General features: G+C 35.6%; 1 protein-coding gene across 1 annotated transcript; it reads right to left on the bottom strand.

The window, feature by feature from the left end:
• Window positions 1-14: 14 nt before the first annotated feature.
• Window positions 15-4,514, bottom strand: LOC143589901 (oligouridylate-binding protein 1B-like). The gene is made up of 11 exons (XM_077070531.1): window positions 4,418-4,514; window positions 2,800-2,861; window positions 2,292-2,394; window positions 2,129-2,205; window positions 2,009-2,070; window positions 1,808-1,895; window positions 1,646-1,721; window positions 1,014-1,164; window positions 821-909; window positions 492-668; window positions 15-398 (listed from the first exon to the last, which is right to left on the bottom strand). The coding sequence occupies exons 1-11, from the start codon at window positions 4,508-4,510 to the stop codon at window positions 129-131; spliced, it is 1,248 nt and encodes a 415-aa protein (XP_076926646.1). The 5' UTR covers window positions 4,511-4,514; the 3' UTR covers window positions 15-128.
• Window positions 4,515-17,468: the final 12,954 nt, after the last annotated feature.

The raw sequence follows: 17,468 nt of genomic DNA, 5'->3' as shown, positions 1-17,468 counted from the left end.
ATGTATAGGAGTATGACAACTATCTCCCAATTGGGGGGGCAAATGCAAGTTACAACAGGAAAAGTAAACAAGGAAGAAAACAACCGAAAAAAGAAAAGAACAAAAAAACAGGGTTAACCCGCATACGCTCACTGATAGTACATGAGTTGTTGAGCAGCAGCAACACTCTGGAAACCACCATCATATATGGCTTGGCTGGCTCCAGCAGCTGCTGCCATATCCATTGTGGGTTGTTTGAAGGGGTGCTGGGCTTGAGGGTGCATCAGAGCCATCTTGCTCATGGCCAGTTGGCGTTCATATGCCAACAAATCAGCAGCTGACAGCATTGGTGCAGGCACCGGTGGAGGTAGTGGGTTTGAGCTCGTTCCAGGAAGTGTGGGCTTGCTGCCCCATGAACACTACATTACATACAAAACAGCAGTTAGCTCTACAGCCACATCATTGCTTAAATATGGTTCAGTAACACTAGCTTGTCAAAATAGATAACCAACCTTAATTTGTTTGCCATAAAGAATAGATTGGGTGTTGCCCATTTGAATAGCAAGTGCAGCCTCCGTGTGATTATCGTATCTGACAAAGCCAAAACCTTTGTCACGTTGCACCCTAACTTCCTCGATCACCCCAGCACCAAGGGAATGAAAGTGACGATGAAGCTCGAGCTGCGTGACCTGCAATTTTGTGACAAAAATAATTTAATCCCTTTCATTTTGTAAGAGCGTTCAATTAGAAACGAAAAATATTTGAGAACCACTTTAACGTTTACACATATAGCTTAAGTGATTCTCAACACACACACACGCATATATATAGTTTTACTTACTTCTGGGGCAAGGTTGCCAACATAAACGGTTGTGTATTGTGGATTATTCTCAGGAGCATCGCTGCTATTAGTTGGCTCTTTACCATCCTCTGTAAAATCAAGAACATCACATGGATTACTATTTTTACCATACTCAAGATGATAACTTTCAATGGTTGTTATGCCTAAAGGCTAAAATTCTAGCATCAATCACCTGAAGACCCGTTTGTTAGCTCCACAACACTTTTTGAATCTAAAGCCTGTTTTTCATCACCAATACCAGCACCTTTTGTGGCCCAATTGCAGCGTATCTGCCTACTTCCAAGCCACTTTCCAGTTAGGTCATTTATGGCACTTTGTGCATCCTGAACAAGACATATGCTAAATAAATTTAGATATCTTTTTGACATGAAGAGATTAATAACAAATAAAACCTTCCAACTATTTTCTTCTATAACAGATGCAGAGTCCCCAAAAATGAGTTCATAGGGGCCATATGTTATCTTTGAGAGGTCAACAAGTAAAGCTTTTTTAGTTAAAACAGGGATCAAAAATCACCCAAAGTGTATATTTAATGCATTAAACTCCTAAATCATTTTACTTTTGTATCATATTGACACTATAACTATTTATTTAAGAACTTGACTATCGGATAAGAAGCGGTTTGGTCAACCTAGCCCGTTTTGACTTGCGACAGTTTGACCGATTACCCAACCTGCCAACCCTATCTACAAGGGCAGACGATGCAATAAAACTATTCTCTGCAACTCTCTGCTCTTGTAGTCTAATATAAAATGGAAGCTGAGCAAACCATTTCCTTGCATAGTTCCACAAAGAAAATATAACCTGTTGGTTTCGAAAAGAAACGAACCCAAAACCACGTGAACGTCCGGTTTTCTGGTCCCACATAACCCTTGCATCCCTATGATAAAGCAAACACATAAATCATGGGAAAAAAGTATCCAGTAACATGTGTATGTGTGAGAGAGAGAGAGAGAGAGTACTCACGAGCAGCTACTATACACAGAAAAGCATGTGTATAACATAGCATCAGTAACCTCAGGGCTAAGATCGCCAACAAAGATGTTATAATGACCTGCAAAGTAAGAAAGCAAAAATGTCACTGGGAAGCATGCTACCATTTATCTTAAAGCAGGCAGCATATCAATGGCCATACTACTATTTTCCAAAAATAATGATAAGGTCTACCTGATGTGTCCTCCCTCTGTCCACTGGCATATGCCCAGTTGACTTTGATAGGTTGTCCAAACCTGAAAATTATTCAATAAGAGAAATGTCTTGAAGTAAAATAGCACAAACATTACTTACAGATGCCTTCCATTTAAAGAGAGTATAGCAAGTGCAGCAGATCTTCTATCAAAGTAGTGAATGAATCCATATGATGACTGTATATACAAAAGAAAATCAGGAATCTTGAGTGTATAACATAAATCCTGGGGTGTATTTATTGAACCATAGGCAAGAAGCTTACCTTATCTTTTCTTATAAGTTTGCAGCCTTCAACAGGACCAGTACTTGCGAATACCTCTTGAAGAAGTGGTTCTGTCACCTGTGTATGAACATTCCCCACATACCTACATTTTCCCACATAAAATTATTAAATAACATTAAAAAAACGAATAAAATAGAACTTCGCTGAATAACCCAGCCAGGTGATACAAGTATAAAATGTATTTTACATCATAAATCCCATGAGATAACCTCGTTATTTGGGCAAATACACAATTTTAATTGAGCCAACTATTATCAAGTTGTTAATTTATCAATCCAAAATAAGATAAGCCCAGCTAGTGCCCACATAGATTGATTGCTTTTGCTTAATATATATATAAAGTTATAAACGCTGAATGCTTAATCTAGAAATCAGTTTCTAATCAAATAAATGGGGTTGCTAAGGATAAGTGCCAATTTAAGAAACTTGATCTATCATGATGTTCAAACATGCAAATTAAAATAAAAAGCCATCTGTAACCACTTACACACTGCGGCATGTGTTCGGATCAAACCCAGGAGGCAAATTTCCACTTGGTATTGGCTCAATCTGCAAAATGAAATAGGGAAAACTAAAAACAAAACCAAATAAATACACACACATATAAGCTAATACCAAAAAAATGCATTTTCAAAATAATACCAAAAAAATGCATTTTCAAAAGGCACTAATTAAGACCCAAAAAAGAATGGCTAGAAAAGAAAAATAAATTAACCAATCACAAATATAAGAATGTAATTTCCAAAACTCCCCAATCACATTCAAATAAGTTCATATTTCAATACAGAACCAATTTTAAGTAGAAAACTGCGAGAAACGCAAAAACACCAATCAAAGAACTAATTGAGACCAGAAGGATAACGACTAGAAAAGAAAAAAAAATTGTGCAGCTATAAGTAACGTATATATTGTTTTCCTTTTAAACATACTAACAGAACACCTCTGAGAAAAATGAATCACATGTTAGCCTCCCTTGTGCCTAAATATATATTCCTAAAGTAGCCAAAGGTATGTTGCAGTATGTATTAATCAGTATTAACTCATACAAAATGGTAGTGATACACTGATACTAGAAAGCATTGTTCGTTCTGATTCTTTTAAGTGCATTGAAACACCCGGTATGTAAAAATCACATTGGTAGAATGCTAGAAGCCTAGAATATGACTATGATTTATGAACTAAAGAAGTGTAGTAAAATAATATGCTCACTTACATATATAAGGTAATTAAACAAGATAAGTCTTCATGTTAAAATAGTAAATAAAACGAGATACATGTCAACAATTATATGAAAACTAACTGACTAACTCTAAATATTCTACATGTTATATGACTCCAGGGTATTAGAGTCTAAAGCTTCTACAAAACAAATAAACCAAAGAAGAGATAGACAGAAAGAAGACATGGCTGGAGCAAAGTTAAGGCTATCATCTTGACGAAATTCAAGGTTATGTGAAGTTCATTCTATCTGTATGTGAAGCTCAGGCTATCGTATTGGCGAATTTCAAGGTCAGGTGAGTTCATTTTCTAGCTATCCAATCACCGTATACACGTTAGCATTTATGATTAATAACTGCATTCACCCGAACTTCACATTCTATTAATTACACACGTGACAAGAGTAAAAAAAGAACTATATCTTCAAGTAAACGACAAAAGTAAAGGACTTGGCAGCCATAAAATCTAATTAAGATGGCTCAAAATGTTATATTTTACTAGCCAGCGTTATGAATCTTGACTATTTTAGAATTTTTCGTAGTAATTAGATGATATTAAATGTTATATAATAGCTTTTGTTTATTTATTTGAAGAATAGTACTATTTTTCACATATTTTTAATTTTTTTATTTAAGTGTGTTTTTTATTCTGAGCTTTTTTTGCGCCTCGCACATTTGATAACTATGGCCAGCATAGACAAACGGAGCATAATTTGGTTAAAAGCTTAAAGGATGAATTCATAGTTTACTAGCTAACAGCCTAAGAAAAGAACATTAATTCGATCAAATTACACAAAAGAAACGAATATCCTAGACCACAAATGACAGAATTACCAATTTATTAAAAAACACGAATATAACAGAAATGAGAGAACGGTCCGTACGAACCGGTGGTGGAGCCAATAGGCCAGGGTGATAGAGAGACTGCTGCTGCTGCATCAATGCCTGCTGCTGCTGCTGCTTCAGTCTCTGGTGTTGCATTCTCAGCTGGTGGATCGTGTAATTTAGGGTTTCTTTTAAATACTCACTCCCCGTGGAAGAAAAAGAAAAGAACGAGCAATTGAAAGCCTTGAACTAATAAATATGACCACGGACAAAATATAGAATCAACCCTCCTACTTCCTTATACTAACATTTCATCCCTCAATTTTAGGACGTAGACGAACCGAAAGTTTGGTTACCGCCGTTCGGTGGATGTTCCTTTATTTAATAAATGAACGAACATTAACAGAAACTTTATGCTCGTTTAATTAACGAGCGAATGTGAACACATGTTTCGTTCATTCATTTATGCTCGTGAAAGTTCGTTTTTTTATGTTTGTTTACATATTAATAGAAAATAATTAAATAATATATTGAAGAGTCATCTACTTAATGACTTTATTATATTTGTTCACTTAAGTGTATTTATTTATGTCTGTTTGTGTTCATTTATATTTGTTCATGTATGTTTGTTTATTTTTGTTCATTCATGTTCATGAATTGTTCGTTTATAACTTAAACAAACAAAAACAAACACAGTTCGATTATGTGTTCGTTTACCTTGTTCGTGTCCATTCGGTTCATTTACATGCCTAACCAAATCATTTGCGATTATGTTAAGAGATGAGCATGTCATACCTTTCAATTTATCATGTTATTATTAGTGCGCAGCTTGTTGCTCGTTTGTTTTATGTCTTTATGTAAGCACTACTTTTATATTAATTCTTATTAATATATTCATTTAAACAAAAAAAAATAGAGAGAAAAAAGAGTTTCGACATTATTGGTTTAACATCAGCTTTCAGTCGTTGAAGAGATTTATAAACTTCATAACCCCATAAGAAATAATTAAAACAGAGATAATAATAATAATAATAATAATAATAATAATTAATTAATTAAGTAGCGAGTTTGCTAAAGCATTTGACTTTACTATATTAAAACATAAAACATGAAACAATATATCTCAAGAGATGTTACATCATAAAAGTAGTATTGTATACTTAAAAAAAAGATACATGTATGAGTGCATGAGAAATTAATGTTTCCGATCATTATCTATATTAATACCTACTAACATGTACTCAAGCTAAAAACTACAACCAATTGTTTTGTTCTATGTTGATCCTATGACGGATTTGTATTAGCTTGTGAGCCACCATAGTTGACGACACTTGTAACTCATAGCCACATGTTTTTTTAAACTATATTGGGGTTTAATTCTCTAGAGATGTAAAGTTTGAAACTATACAACTTAAGTTTTTGTGTGCTAACTATTTTGATGAGTATATGCTTGATAAACTTTATAAATGATTAAATATAACGTTCGTTTATATTGGGCTTAAGAAAAATATTGTGTCACACTCAAGAGTCTTTGAAAATACCATTCAAGAAAGTTAACAACTTTGTTGACTTCTAAGATATAAATTAAAAGTTATGTATTTGAGAAAATTAATTGAAAGGCAACAAACAATTTTTTAAATGAAAGTTAAAGCAATGTCTAGACGTAGCACAAAATCCGTAAACAGATATTAGATTAACCATACAAAGTCTACCTACTTTTAAAAAGTAGTTGTGTCTCTATTATTTAAGTAGCTATATTATCGAACTTCAACTCTTACAAACCAAAACTTTTATAATTCTTAGATATTTTTTAGTGATTAAGTTTGAAGTGTTTTTATAATACAAGATAAAAAATAGCAACAAGTGAACAAAATGATTTACTTTATCGTTGTATAATATCCCAACAATAGTGAAAGATAAATGAGCGACAAATTTGTAAAAGCAATTATTTATTTCAATTACAAATAAAAGTGGAGTGAGAAGAAATTAATAAAAGTAAATTCTTATAAATGATAATTTGTGTTCACTTCACATGTGGCACAAAAGAGAATTTGCAAAAGTATTAAATAAAATGTTTTATCTTGTTTTTTAACTTTATTTCATCTCTTCTAAATTTTTTCAAAAAATATATAAAAGCGTGCATATACACATATAAATGTGCATACGTGTATTTATACTTTAGAAGACAAAAGTTGAAGATAATGCATATATCCTACACTTTACTTAAAGTTATTTCATGTTTTGTTAAATGTTTGTTCTTGGATTTTAGAAGTATAATACATTATTCTAGTCTTCTTGGTTAAGAAGAAGGAACTTCTTAGCCAATTTGTAAGATACTTTAGGGAGGACAAAGGGGGTTTGAAAAACCAATTAGATGGTGGGGGTGGTGTTTCCGTCTATCCTGATTCGCATACTGCTCTTTATGAATTTTGATCCTAATCAGGATAAATTTCATGGCCATCATGATGATCACCCATCTAACCTCCTAATGCCCCCACGGTTGTAGGAACTTCACTAATTTGTAATACGATATTCGTTTGATTACAATCTTTACAAGATGACTTATCGACAAGACTCATAAATTGTATCCAAAAAATTGGTTCAAACTTTACTTAGATAAACCATCTTGAATGGTCATCACCGCTAAAAATAGATTTTTCTTACGATTACATGTAGCACGTGTGTAATTTTGTTTTAAATCCAATATAATACGCATGGTGCTTCAATATTACAATTACACTTTTTTTTGCCAACTCCAATATAAATATTTCATGTTAAAATATCAACTCCAACATAATATCAGCTACCATGTGGCAACTAAATATCAAAAATAGAAGCCCCAAATGTATAATTTAGGTCCCTTGAATCAAGCCAAAATATTTAAAGTCCAAATTCATCATAATAAATTAACTGGGGTAATAGACTACCGTAATTTTAGTTAATAGTTATTATATTTAATTGTGATTATATGTCAATTAGTGGTAGTCCATATTGTTGAGATATTCTCTCCTTAATCACAGAAGATATCTCGTGTATATATGGATGTAATCCTCTTGTTAATATTCATTGAAAATTCAAAGCCTTTCATGGTATCAGCCTAAATCTTAGCAATCCTTTCTCCATCTTCTCCGTTCAACATGACCGGATCTTCCTCTCTTGCTGAAACTTCCACCACCGCTGTTCCTCTCCAAACACTTCTCCATCTTCTTCCCCACAAACTCACATCCTCAAATTACATTCCCTGGAAGAACCAAATTCAGTTGGTCCTATCTTTTCAAAAGCTAACAGGCTATGTCGACGGTTCTCTTTTATCTCCATTAGAGACCATTGTTGTTGATGGCAAATCCGTCACAAATCCAGACTTCGAAATCTGGAAAGAAACTGATCAGAAGGTGTTATTGTTGATCCAGCCCTCTTTATTTGAAGAGGCTATGACAGAAGTTATCGGCCTCTCTTCTGCTCGGGGGGGTATGGCTTGCTCTCGAGAACGCCTACAGTCATTGCTCTCTAGAACGGATGCACACTCTAACAGACACTCTTCGCCAGTTACAAAAAGGTTCGTCCACTGTTTCAGAATATGGTCGGAAGTTTAAACTTATTTGTGATCGACTCGCCGCCATTGGTCACCCGATCAAAGAACATGACAAATTTCGCTGGTTTTATGTGGTCTCGACCCGACTTTTGAAACATTCTCCACCACTCACCGTGCTCTCCCTACACCCACCATGTTTCGTGGTCTGCTCTCTAAAGCAGAAAATCATTAACTTTTTTTGCAAAAAATTCATGCTACAACCACTCCACAAGCTGCTTTTATTGCGCACCAATCTCGCTTCGCAAACTCGTCTCGAAACTATCACGGTCCCAGTAGGGGACGTGGTCGCAACTCAAGTCGTGGTCGTGGTGGGAAACCACCAACTTGTCAGCTTTGTCACAAAGAAGGACACTCCGCTACTGCTTGTCCAAACTTGTCTACCTTTGCGCAACGTGCTCCTCCACTTGATGCGAATCTTGCACAAGCCTTTCATGTTCAATGTCATGTTATAGAGAACTATCCATATTGGATTGCTGATTCGGGAGCAACGACTCACATGACGCCTAATACGGATGCTCTAGCTGGCACTTATCACAATTCTGGTAATAATTTTGTGACATTTGGTAATGGTCAGTCACTGCCCATCTCTAAAATCGGTCATACCTGTATCAACAACAAGCTCCCGCTATCTCATGTTCTTGTGGTTTCCCATCTTACCAAGAGTCTACTTTCTATTAGTCGGCTCACGCATGACTCACCCGTTGATGTATTATTTTCTAATAAATTCTTTAATATTCAGGACCGGCAGACGAAGGAGGTGCTAGCAAGCGGAACATGTGAAAATGGGCTTTATAATCTTCGATAAGGGCAACAAGCGTTTGTGGCTTCTTTTTCATCACATCATCTGAAAGCATCATTTGAAAGGTGGCATAGTAGACTCGGACATGCCTCTTTTGATGTTATTTCAAAGTTAAATAAAACGGGTCATTTATCTGTTACTTCGTTATTACCTAAACCGGGACTTTGTTCTTCTTGTCAATTATCTAAGTCACATTGTTTGCCTTTTGATTTAAATACAAAACGCTTTATGCATGCTTTAGAATTGATATATTGTGATCTTTAGGGACCGGCACTTATTGCTTCTAGCGAGGGCTATTATTATTATGCAATATTTATTGGCGACCATTAAAGGTTCACATGGTTCTATCCGTTAAAAACTAAGTCAGAATTTTTCAATGCATTATTGGCTTTTTTACCATTTGTACAAATCAACTTTCGTGCAAAGTCAAGGTCTTTCAAAGTGATGGTGGAACCGAATTCACAAACAATCGGGTGCAACAATTGTTCCAACAATATGGGATTCAGCATCGTCTGTCATGCCCTCACACCCCGCAACAAAATGGTAGAGCCGAAAGAAAGCATCGACACATAACCGAAACCAGTCTCGCCATGCTATTTAATTCTCATGCTCCGGCAAATTTATGGGTCGATGCCTTCACATCAGCTACGTATATCATCAATCGGCTACCCACCCCCCTCTTCTTGATCACAAGTCTCCTTATGAAGTTCTCTTTGGTCAAGCTCCAATTTATGCAAACTTTCGTGTTAATGGTTGTCGAGCATTTCCCTACCTAAGAGATTATGCGAAACACAAACTATCCCCAAGGAGCACCTCATGTGTTTTTATTGGCTACAATCCAAAGTATAAAGGGTCTCATTGTATGGATCCCACTACTTCTCGCATATATGTTACACGTCATGCTCAATTTGATGAAGACGTGTTTCGTTTTAGTGGAAATGTCCCATCTATTGATGAGGCTACTCTTGTTTTCTCAAATTTTGATGACTCCTTGCCAGCAACCTTACTTAATACTACTAGTCACAACACATCTCAATCCCCAAATACCACCACTACTGTTCCCAAGCCCAAGTGTAGTCATACCACCAACCCTTGTGACTTGTGTCTTTTACCACCAAACCCTTCACAGCCCATCTCACCAGTCCACTCAGTAACCAATGAACCTACATCGCCAGTTAACTCATTTACCAATGAGCCCACCTTACAAGCTCATGAATCCCCACAACACTCGGCCCAACATGTTCCCATTCAACTGAACCCCACACCCTTGCAGGCCCAAAACGGATCTGCCCACCTTATTAATTTTGTACACTCTTCTGGACCAGCCCACACCTCTCCTGAGCCTAATTTATCCACCACCCAAGTTCCATCAAATACTCACCAGATGGTTACTCGATCAAAAAATGGTATTTTCAAGTCCAAACATATTGCAAACCTCTCTATATTTTCACATAGTCTACATCATGCTTTATATGTTTCACATGATCCAAAAGGCTACAATTCTGCAGCAAAGCATTCTAAATGGGTCCAAGCCATGCATGAAGAAATGTTAGCTTTAAAAAGTAATCAAACTTGGGAATTGGTGCCTCGTCCAAAAATGTCCAACGTAGTCGGATCAAAATGGATTTTTAGAACAAAATATAAATTCGATGGTTCAATTGATCAATATAAGGCTCGATTGGTCGCTCAAGGGTTCACCCAAATTCCGGGACTTGACTATTTTCATACATTTAGCCCGGTCGTTAAGGCCTCTACTGTTTGTGTTGTTCTTGCGCTTGCAACTATTTATCAGTGGTCGTTGCATCAACTAGATGTCAAAAATGCCTTCTTGAATGGCAATCTCACCGAAATGGTTTACATGGAACAACCACCCGGTTTCCTTGATAAAAATTACCCCATTCATGTGTGTCGTCTACGTAAAGCTCTTTATGGGCTCAAACAAGCGCCGCGTGCATGGTTTCAACGCCTTAGCACTTTTCTCATAAATCATGGTTTTCTTTGCAGCAAAGTCGACATCTCCCTTTTTGTTTTAAAAAAGAATATGGTTCTCATCTATCTTCTTGTGTATGTAGACGACATTATCTTAACCGAAAATGACAATTCTGTCATAAGTGATTTTATTTGTCAACTTCATAGCGAGTTTGCCATAAAATATTTGGGCACCTTGGGATATTTTTTGGGTCTTGAAGTTTCGCACACAACGTCGGGCATATTCTTGTCTCAGGCTAAATATGCATATGATATCTTAGCTCGTGCAGGACTATTAGAAACCAATCCAATTGGAACACCTTTGTCGACATCAGAACCATTCACTTCTAAAGGCATGCCATTCCATGATCCCACTCTCTACAGATCTCTTGTTGGTGCCCTCCAATATCTTACTATTACAAGATCCGATCTCTCATACACCGTTAATCAAGCTAGTCAATATTTACAGTCTCCCACCATATCCCATTTTCAGTCTGTTAAAAGGATTTTACGTTATGTAAAGGGAACATTATCCTATGGCCTGACTTTTGACATACCCATTACCACCAAGTTAGTGGGATATTCAGATGCGGATTGGGCTCGGTGTATTGAAACTTGTCGTTCTACATACGATTACTCGATTTATTTGGGTGGAAACCTTGTGTCTTGGAGTGCTAAGAAACAACCCACCATCTCCAGGTCTAGCAGTGAATCCGAATACCGGGCTATGGCAAATAGGACAGCTGAGATTATATGGCTCACTCATCTTCTTCGTGAACTTCATGCTCTTCCACTAGATCGACCTACTGTAACATCCGTAATACGAGATTACTAAATAAAAGAAAATTATTGTTTCGTGTGTGTCGTTCGTTTATTTGTGTGCGTGTTTATATTTGGATAAGGATTGGGATTGGTGAAGAAAGTGGGTGGTGGGGTCCATAGCCCTCTATATAAGGCCATCCCCCCATCCCTTCACCATTTCTTCCCACAACACACACACACTCCCTAGAACACACACATACTCTCTCAAGACCCGGATCCGAATCCGGGCTAAAGTAAGGAAGATCTTGGTGATCAAGTTTCTTCAAACAACAAGAATCACGTCCAGATCCTCGAGTTGTCCAGATCCGAACCAAACCCGAAGCCAAAGGTGAGTTTTAGCCAACAAGTTTAAGTTTTGTGGTTGAGTTCGACATGCAAATCGATATCTTAGTAGATCGGGTTGAAAGATGTAAGAAAAAACATAAACTTGGTGAGTCATAGCCTCACGGGTATGATATAGGACAAAAAGGTGATGTTCGGACCTCATAAAACACGGGTATACAAAGTTGGTACGACCCAAAACCCATAAAAAGGGTAAAATCGGGTCCTAAGAAGGAAACAAGGAGAAAAATGGCTTTAAAATAGTAAAAACGAAGAAAGGCAGGTATTTCGCTTCGATCAGCCGTGAGAAGCGAAACAGGTATTTCGCTTCGCTCAGCCGTGAGAAGCGAAAAGTTATGTGAAATTCCTTCCAGGCGAAATTGTTTAAGTTGTGACCCGATTCATTTTCTGATGCGTTTTTGCTAAAGGACCTATTAACAAAAATAAAATTTTTCCGAGCTGACCTGGCAGCTCAACCCCAGCCAGGGGCTCTGCTCCTTGGACCCAGCTAGGGGTTGCCGCCCCTATTTTACTCATTCCCCTATTTTACTCAGTTTTCACAACGTTTTGGAGACATATGCGTATATTATACTATATATAAATATATATCAATAATAGCAAACGTGTAATTGTGTATGATTAATCGAATATACTTGTTATGTGCTTACCTGTCTTTGTATGCAATCGTTTGACATATCCCCTTTGGAGAGGGTTCTCATATTATTTACCACGGCCCGATTCCCTTGGCAACAGTCTTATTATTATTTGCTCGTGGTTGATTTACCGGCGCCCGATTCGCTTGGCAATGGTTTAATCGACATCTTATTTGCTCATGGTTTGATTTCATTACCGCATTTATTACGTTTTGCTTATTTTTCTTATTTAATATATTATCATTATTTTTGGTGTCAAAAATTGGTGATAAACTCACTCAACATGTTTGTTGACAAAACTCCATTTTCTTTTATGCATATGCAGGTTGCTTGTATTGAAGATTGAAGTTTGGACACGTAGACAAGACCTTAGGATATAAACAAGAAAATATTATTTGAGCTTACATTCATGTACTTATATTTGTTTGCTATATTTGGATATTGTGTATTCTTTCAATAAAATAATTAATTAGATATTGTCACATTTTATATATGATAGTATCTTCGAGCTGTGAGCAATTAGATCACGCCCCGGCATTTCCGGCTTAGGTTGGGGTGTGACATCATTATCCGAGTACGTTGGTTGTTACAAACTGGAAAGGACCTTACTTGCGCGATTACCCGAGTACGTTGGTTGATACCAACTGGAAAGGACTTTACTTGCTCGTTTATCATTTGTCCCTGAATTGTAAGAGTTTTACATATTATATCAAATTATGGGAATCTCACCAGCTATGTTCATAGCTGACTTTATTTTATACATATGTTACAGGTGTAAAGATACGAGAATGAAAGTTAGAAGACACATAGCATGCCTATAGGATATTCAAAGAACAATTTATCATTTGTTTATTTATTTGTTACAACTTATATTATTTGATAAACTTGTGTTACATGAAGATTTAAATGAAATAATGTTATTATGGTCACCTAATAGTGTCACGTGTGTTTGAGCAATTTGTACGTCACACTCAGGCATTTCCGCTTTAGCCGGGGTATTACAGATTGGTACCAGAGCCGTGACTATAAGATAGGACATTAGACGTAGTGTTCTAAGTAGCTATAGCATATTTATTAACTGTTTAGGTTGCATGATAAAATTATGTGAGCCTTTACTTGATTGTTTAAACGCACTTACTATTACCGTATTACTTTACTGCTGATTTCATTGACGCCTCATGAACACAAGTACACACGCACAAGTCCAAGGCTTAGGCCTAAAACACGTTTTCTCAAAAGCAATTTCAAGCAATTTCAAAATTCGGTGTTTCATCTTCTTAGAGACGATTCTATGTGGCGGGTTTGTAGTAACTGTAAGGGGGACGTGCTTGTTTTCCGAACTCTTGACACCAAGGTTATTGAAACCTAAGGATAAGCAATGCGTATATATCCAATCAGACGCTGGACCTGGTTGCTTACCTGGAGAGTTCAGGAAGCGCATGAAACTTATTAAGCCAAATCGTTCCATACCAAACGCCATACGAATCGCAACTCTATGCTTTCAATCGTGATCATGTCCTCTTTGTGATAAGGATATGGTTGCACTCCCTAGGATGTTACACGAGACATGGTGGTTCATGCGATGTGTGACTCCGGCCCTCAATGTTTTACAATGTGTTTTAACTAAAAGTCTGACAAGTCGTGGTGATACACGAATAAACAGATTTTAGTTCGATTTGATTATGCATTTTGATTTATATGTTTTAGCTGAAAGTCTGACAAGTCGTGGTGATATATGAATACCAAACTTTCGGTTCGATTTGATTACACATTTTTATTAGAACATACAACATGTGATTCCAAATACTCAATCGTTTATATTGTGGTTTTGACAAGTCATTGGGATATGTGAATACTCGAGTTTCAATTCGTTTTCTGTGTTTATATTCATTGAAATATCTAAAAGTCATCCTAGTACATAAATTGCTAAATTTCAACCTGTTTTCCTAATTTATGAATTCAATTATTATTATAATTTGAAAAAAAATTCTAAAGGTCATGGTGATACATGAATAGTCGAGTTCCAATTCGTTTTCTTTATTTGTATATATTCATTATTTCTTATACTTTGAATTAAAAATTCGAAAGGTCATGGTGATAAATGAATAGTCGAGTTTTAATTCGTTTTCTTTATTTGTTTATATTCATTATTTCTTACTTTAAATTGAAAATTCGAAAGGTCATGGTGATACATGAATAGTCGAGTTTTAATTCGTTTTCTTTATTTGTTTATATTCATTATTTCTTATCCTTTGAATTGAAAATACGAAAAGTCATGGTGATACATGAGTGGTCGGTTTTTCAATACTCGTTTTCTCGTGTGTTTTAAATTGAGAATTTGAAATATCATGGTGACGCATAAATTGTCGATTCTCAATTCGTTTTCTTTATATAATTCGTTTATTGTAGTTTTAATTGAAAATTCAAAAATTTATGGTGGTACATAAACACTTGATTTTCAATTCGATTTCATTACTCATATTAGGTTTGTATTAATTCCGTCTTTTTATTTCAAAATTTGATAAAATTTTATTCGAAAATTTACGAGATTAGTATTACTGAAATGCGAAAACTCATACTGACTCGTGAGCATTTCAATTCATGCGATTTCATTTTATGATTTATAAAGATTGCTTCCGATTTTAAGAATCGTTTATGAAAAGTTTCTTATTTATGTTCCGTGTTGCATAAGTTCTTCACGCTTCGTAGTATATCTTCTCGCTTTCCTCGACGTTGCCCTTGAAACTCAACCCGCAAAACGACAACCCAAACCATCAAGCAATTGACCATCGCAATCCCAACCACGGCAAACCGAGCCTCATTACCAATAATACATCCAAACCTCAAGACTATACCTAAGTAAATCCAAACCCAACCTAACTCTTTGATACACAACCCAACCCAACAAAGATATTTACATGAAAACCCACTCTTTGTGTAACACGGACGATTCTCCCACTCCGCTACCACGATGTCAAAATGTCCCAAATAATGTTAAGTTCGGCCAACTCATCAACTTTTTCCTTATAACTATACATACTCAACACGATACCGTTATTCCCACGACCTGTTACCTAAACATTTATTCCCCACCTTATGCCTTATCATCATGCTCGTACTTCAAACTCGCTACTATTGCAGTAACTCAAGCACACCCGTTATAAGGCCTAACTTGTTTCCGCTATGCCATACCTTACCCCGCATCCCTTGACAACTAAAAATTTTATTCGTTTTCCGACATCAATACCTAGTCTTTTCAAACTCATCAACCATTCCTAAATTTTAAATATATAAATTTTCACACATAATTTTCCATGTTTATTCGCAAAACGAATAAACTTTCACACCTCGGCAAAACCGGAATACGCCCGGGTGTGACGTACAGATATTTCATGTATGAAATATATTTAAATTTAAATTTTCACACCCCGATATTTCATAATTTTCACACATATATTTAAATTTTCACACATAATTTTCAACGTTGTCAAGCGGAATACGCCCGGGTGTGACGTACAGATATTTCATATATGAAATACATTTAAATTTAAATTTAAATTTAAATTTAAATTTAAATTTTCACACCCCTGCTAAAGCGGAAAACGTTGTCAAGGGATGTTTTAAAGATAAACGTTGTCATGGAATTTTAGTCTTTCATGACCCCGATATTTCATGTATGAAATATATTTAAATTTACATTTTCACACCCCGGCTAAAGCGGATTACGCCCGGGTGTGACGTACAGATAACTCATAAGCTCGTAACGCTATTAAAGAGACAATAATTATATTTAATTCATTTCAATACATCACAAATACACAATCAAATATTAATACAATAAACTTTGAATTTTCGTCTCTTGTGACCTAATGGTCCAACTATTCTATTCTTCGATCCTTAAACTTCAACCTGCAGCACGTTGAAAATAATATATTTTGTCAACAATAATGTTGGTGAGAATTCATATAGTTTTTGCATATATATAATATGAAAAGTGTAAAATTCACAAGTCAAGATGTATAGTCTCAATCATATAGCAAAAGCAATGTAAATACATGCTATTCCCGTTCGCTTGACATAAGTCAAATCTATTAAGAAACCCCCGTTCGCCGAGTTACTTGGAGTATAGAATATGAAAATGATACCGCCATTAACAAATGGACAGTGCAGGTACGTCCCGTCGGACCCTCCCACTATGAGTATGTTTATGATACCATCATTAACAAATGGACGGCGCAGGTACGTCCCGTCGGACCCTCCCACTATGAGTATGTGTATCTGCTAACAAAAACAGTAAACAACTAGCACATAATCACACAGTTTACAAGCAATATGATACAAAACAAATACATACAAGACACGCATGTGAATTTTAGTTTGACACAAGAAAACCAAGTTTGGACGTGCTACACCCCAAAACGTTAAAAGATGAAAAATGGGGTTATGAAAACTCACCTTTCAAATAGATGATAAACGATAACCGAAACCCGAAAGCAACCGAAAGTGCGTTTAAAGAAATCCAAAACGATTGAACTCCTCTGGCTATAAATACAATAAATACGAATATTTAAATACTAACTAACATGATTAAAGTTAAAGAGGATGATTTAGTTTGAAGGGATTTGCATTATTTTAATGTATTTTATTAGCATTTTATAGTATTAGCGTTAAAGCATAATTTTAATGATTTGTATTATTTTAATATTATAACTTAATGTCGATGATGATATTTAAAGTTAACGATATATAAATCAAACAGATTAAAGGCTGAGGAATTAATGTTAACGAATTCATAGACTAGCGTTACCGGTTTAACAAGTTATAAAGCTAAAGAATTAAAGTAACGAAAAAAATAAATTAAATAATTTATTATTTAATAAACAGATTATAATATTATCGAAGTAGGAATTTTATTTAAGAAGTTAGTTATTATTTTATTATAAAATATTTAATTTTTAT

Source organism: Bidens hawaiensis, unplaced genomic scaffold, assembly GCF_021521415.1.
Source record: "Bidens hawaiensis isolate Kalapana, Puna unplaced genomic scaffold, B.hawaiensis_p1.1 tig00001597_1, whole genome shotgun sequence".
NCBI classification, from domain to species: Eukaryota; Viridiplantae; Streptophyta; class Magnoliopsida; order Asterales; family Asteraceae; genus Bidens; species Bidens hawaiensis.
The sequence above is the reverse complement of the archived record's forward strand: the minus strand, read 5'-3'. Positions and strand labels throughout refer to the sequence as shown.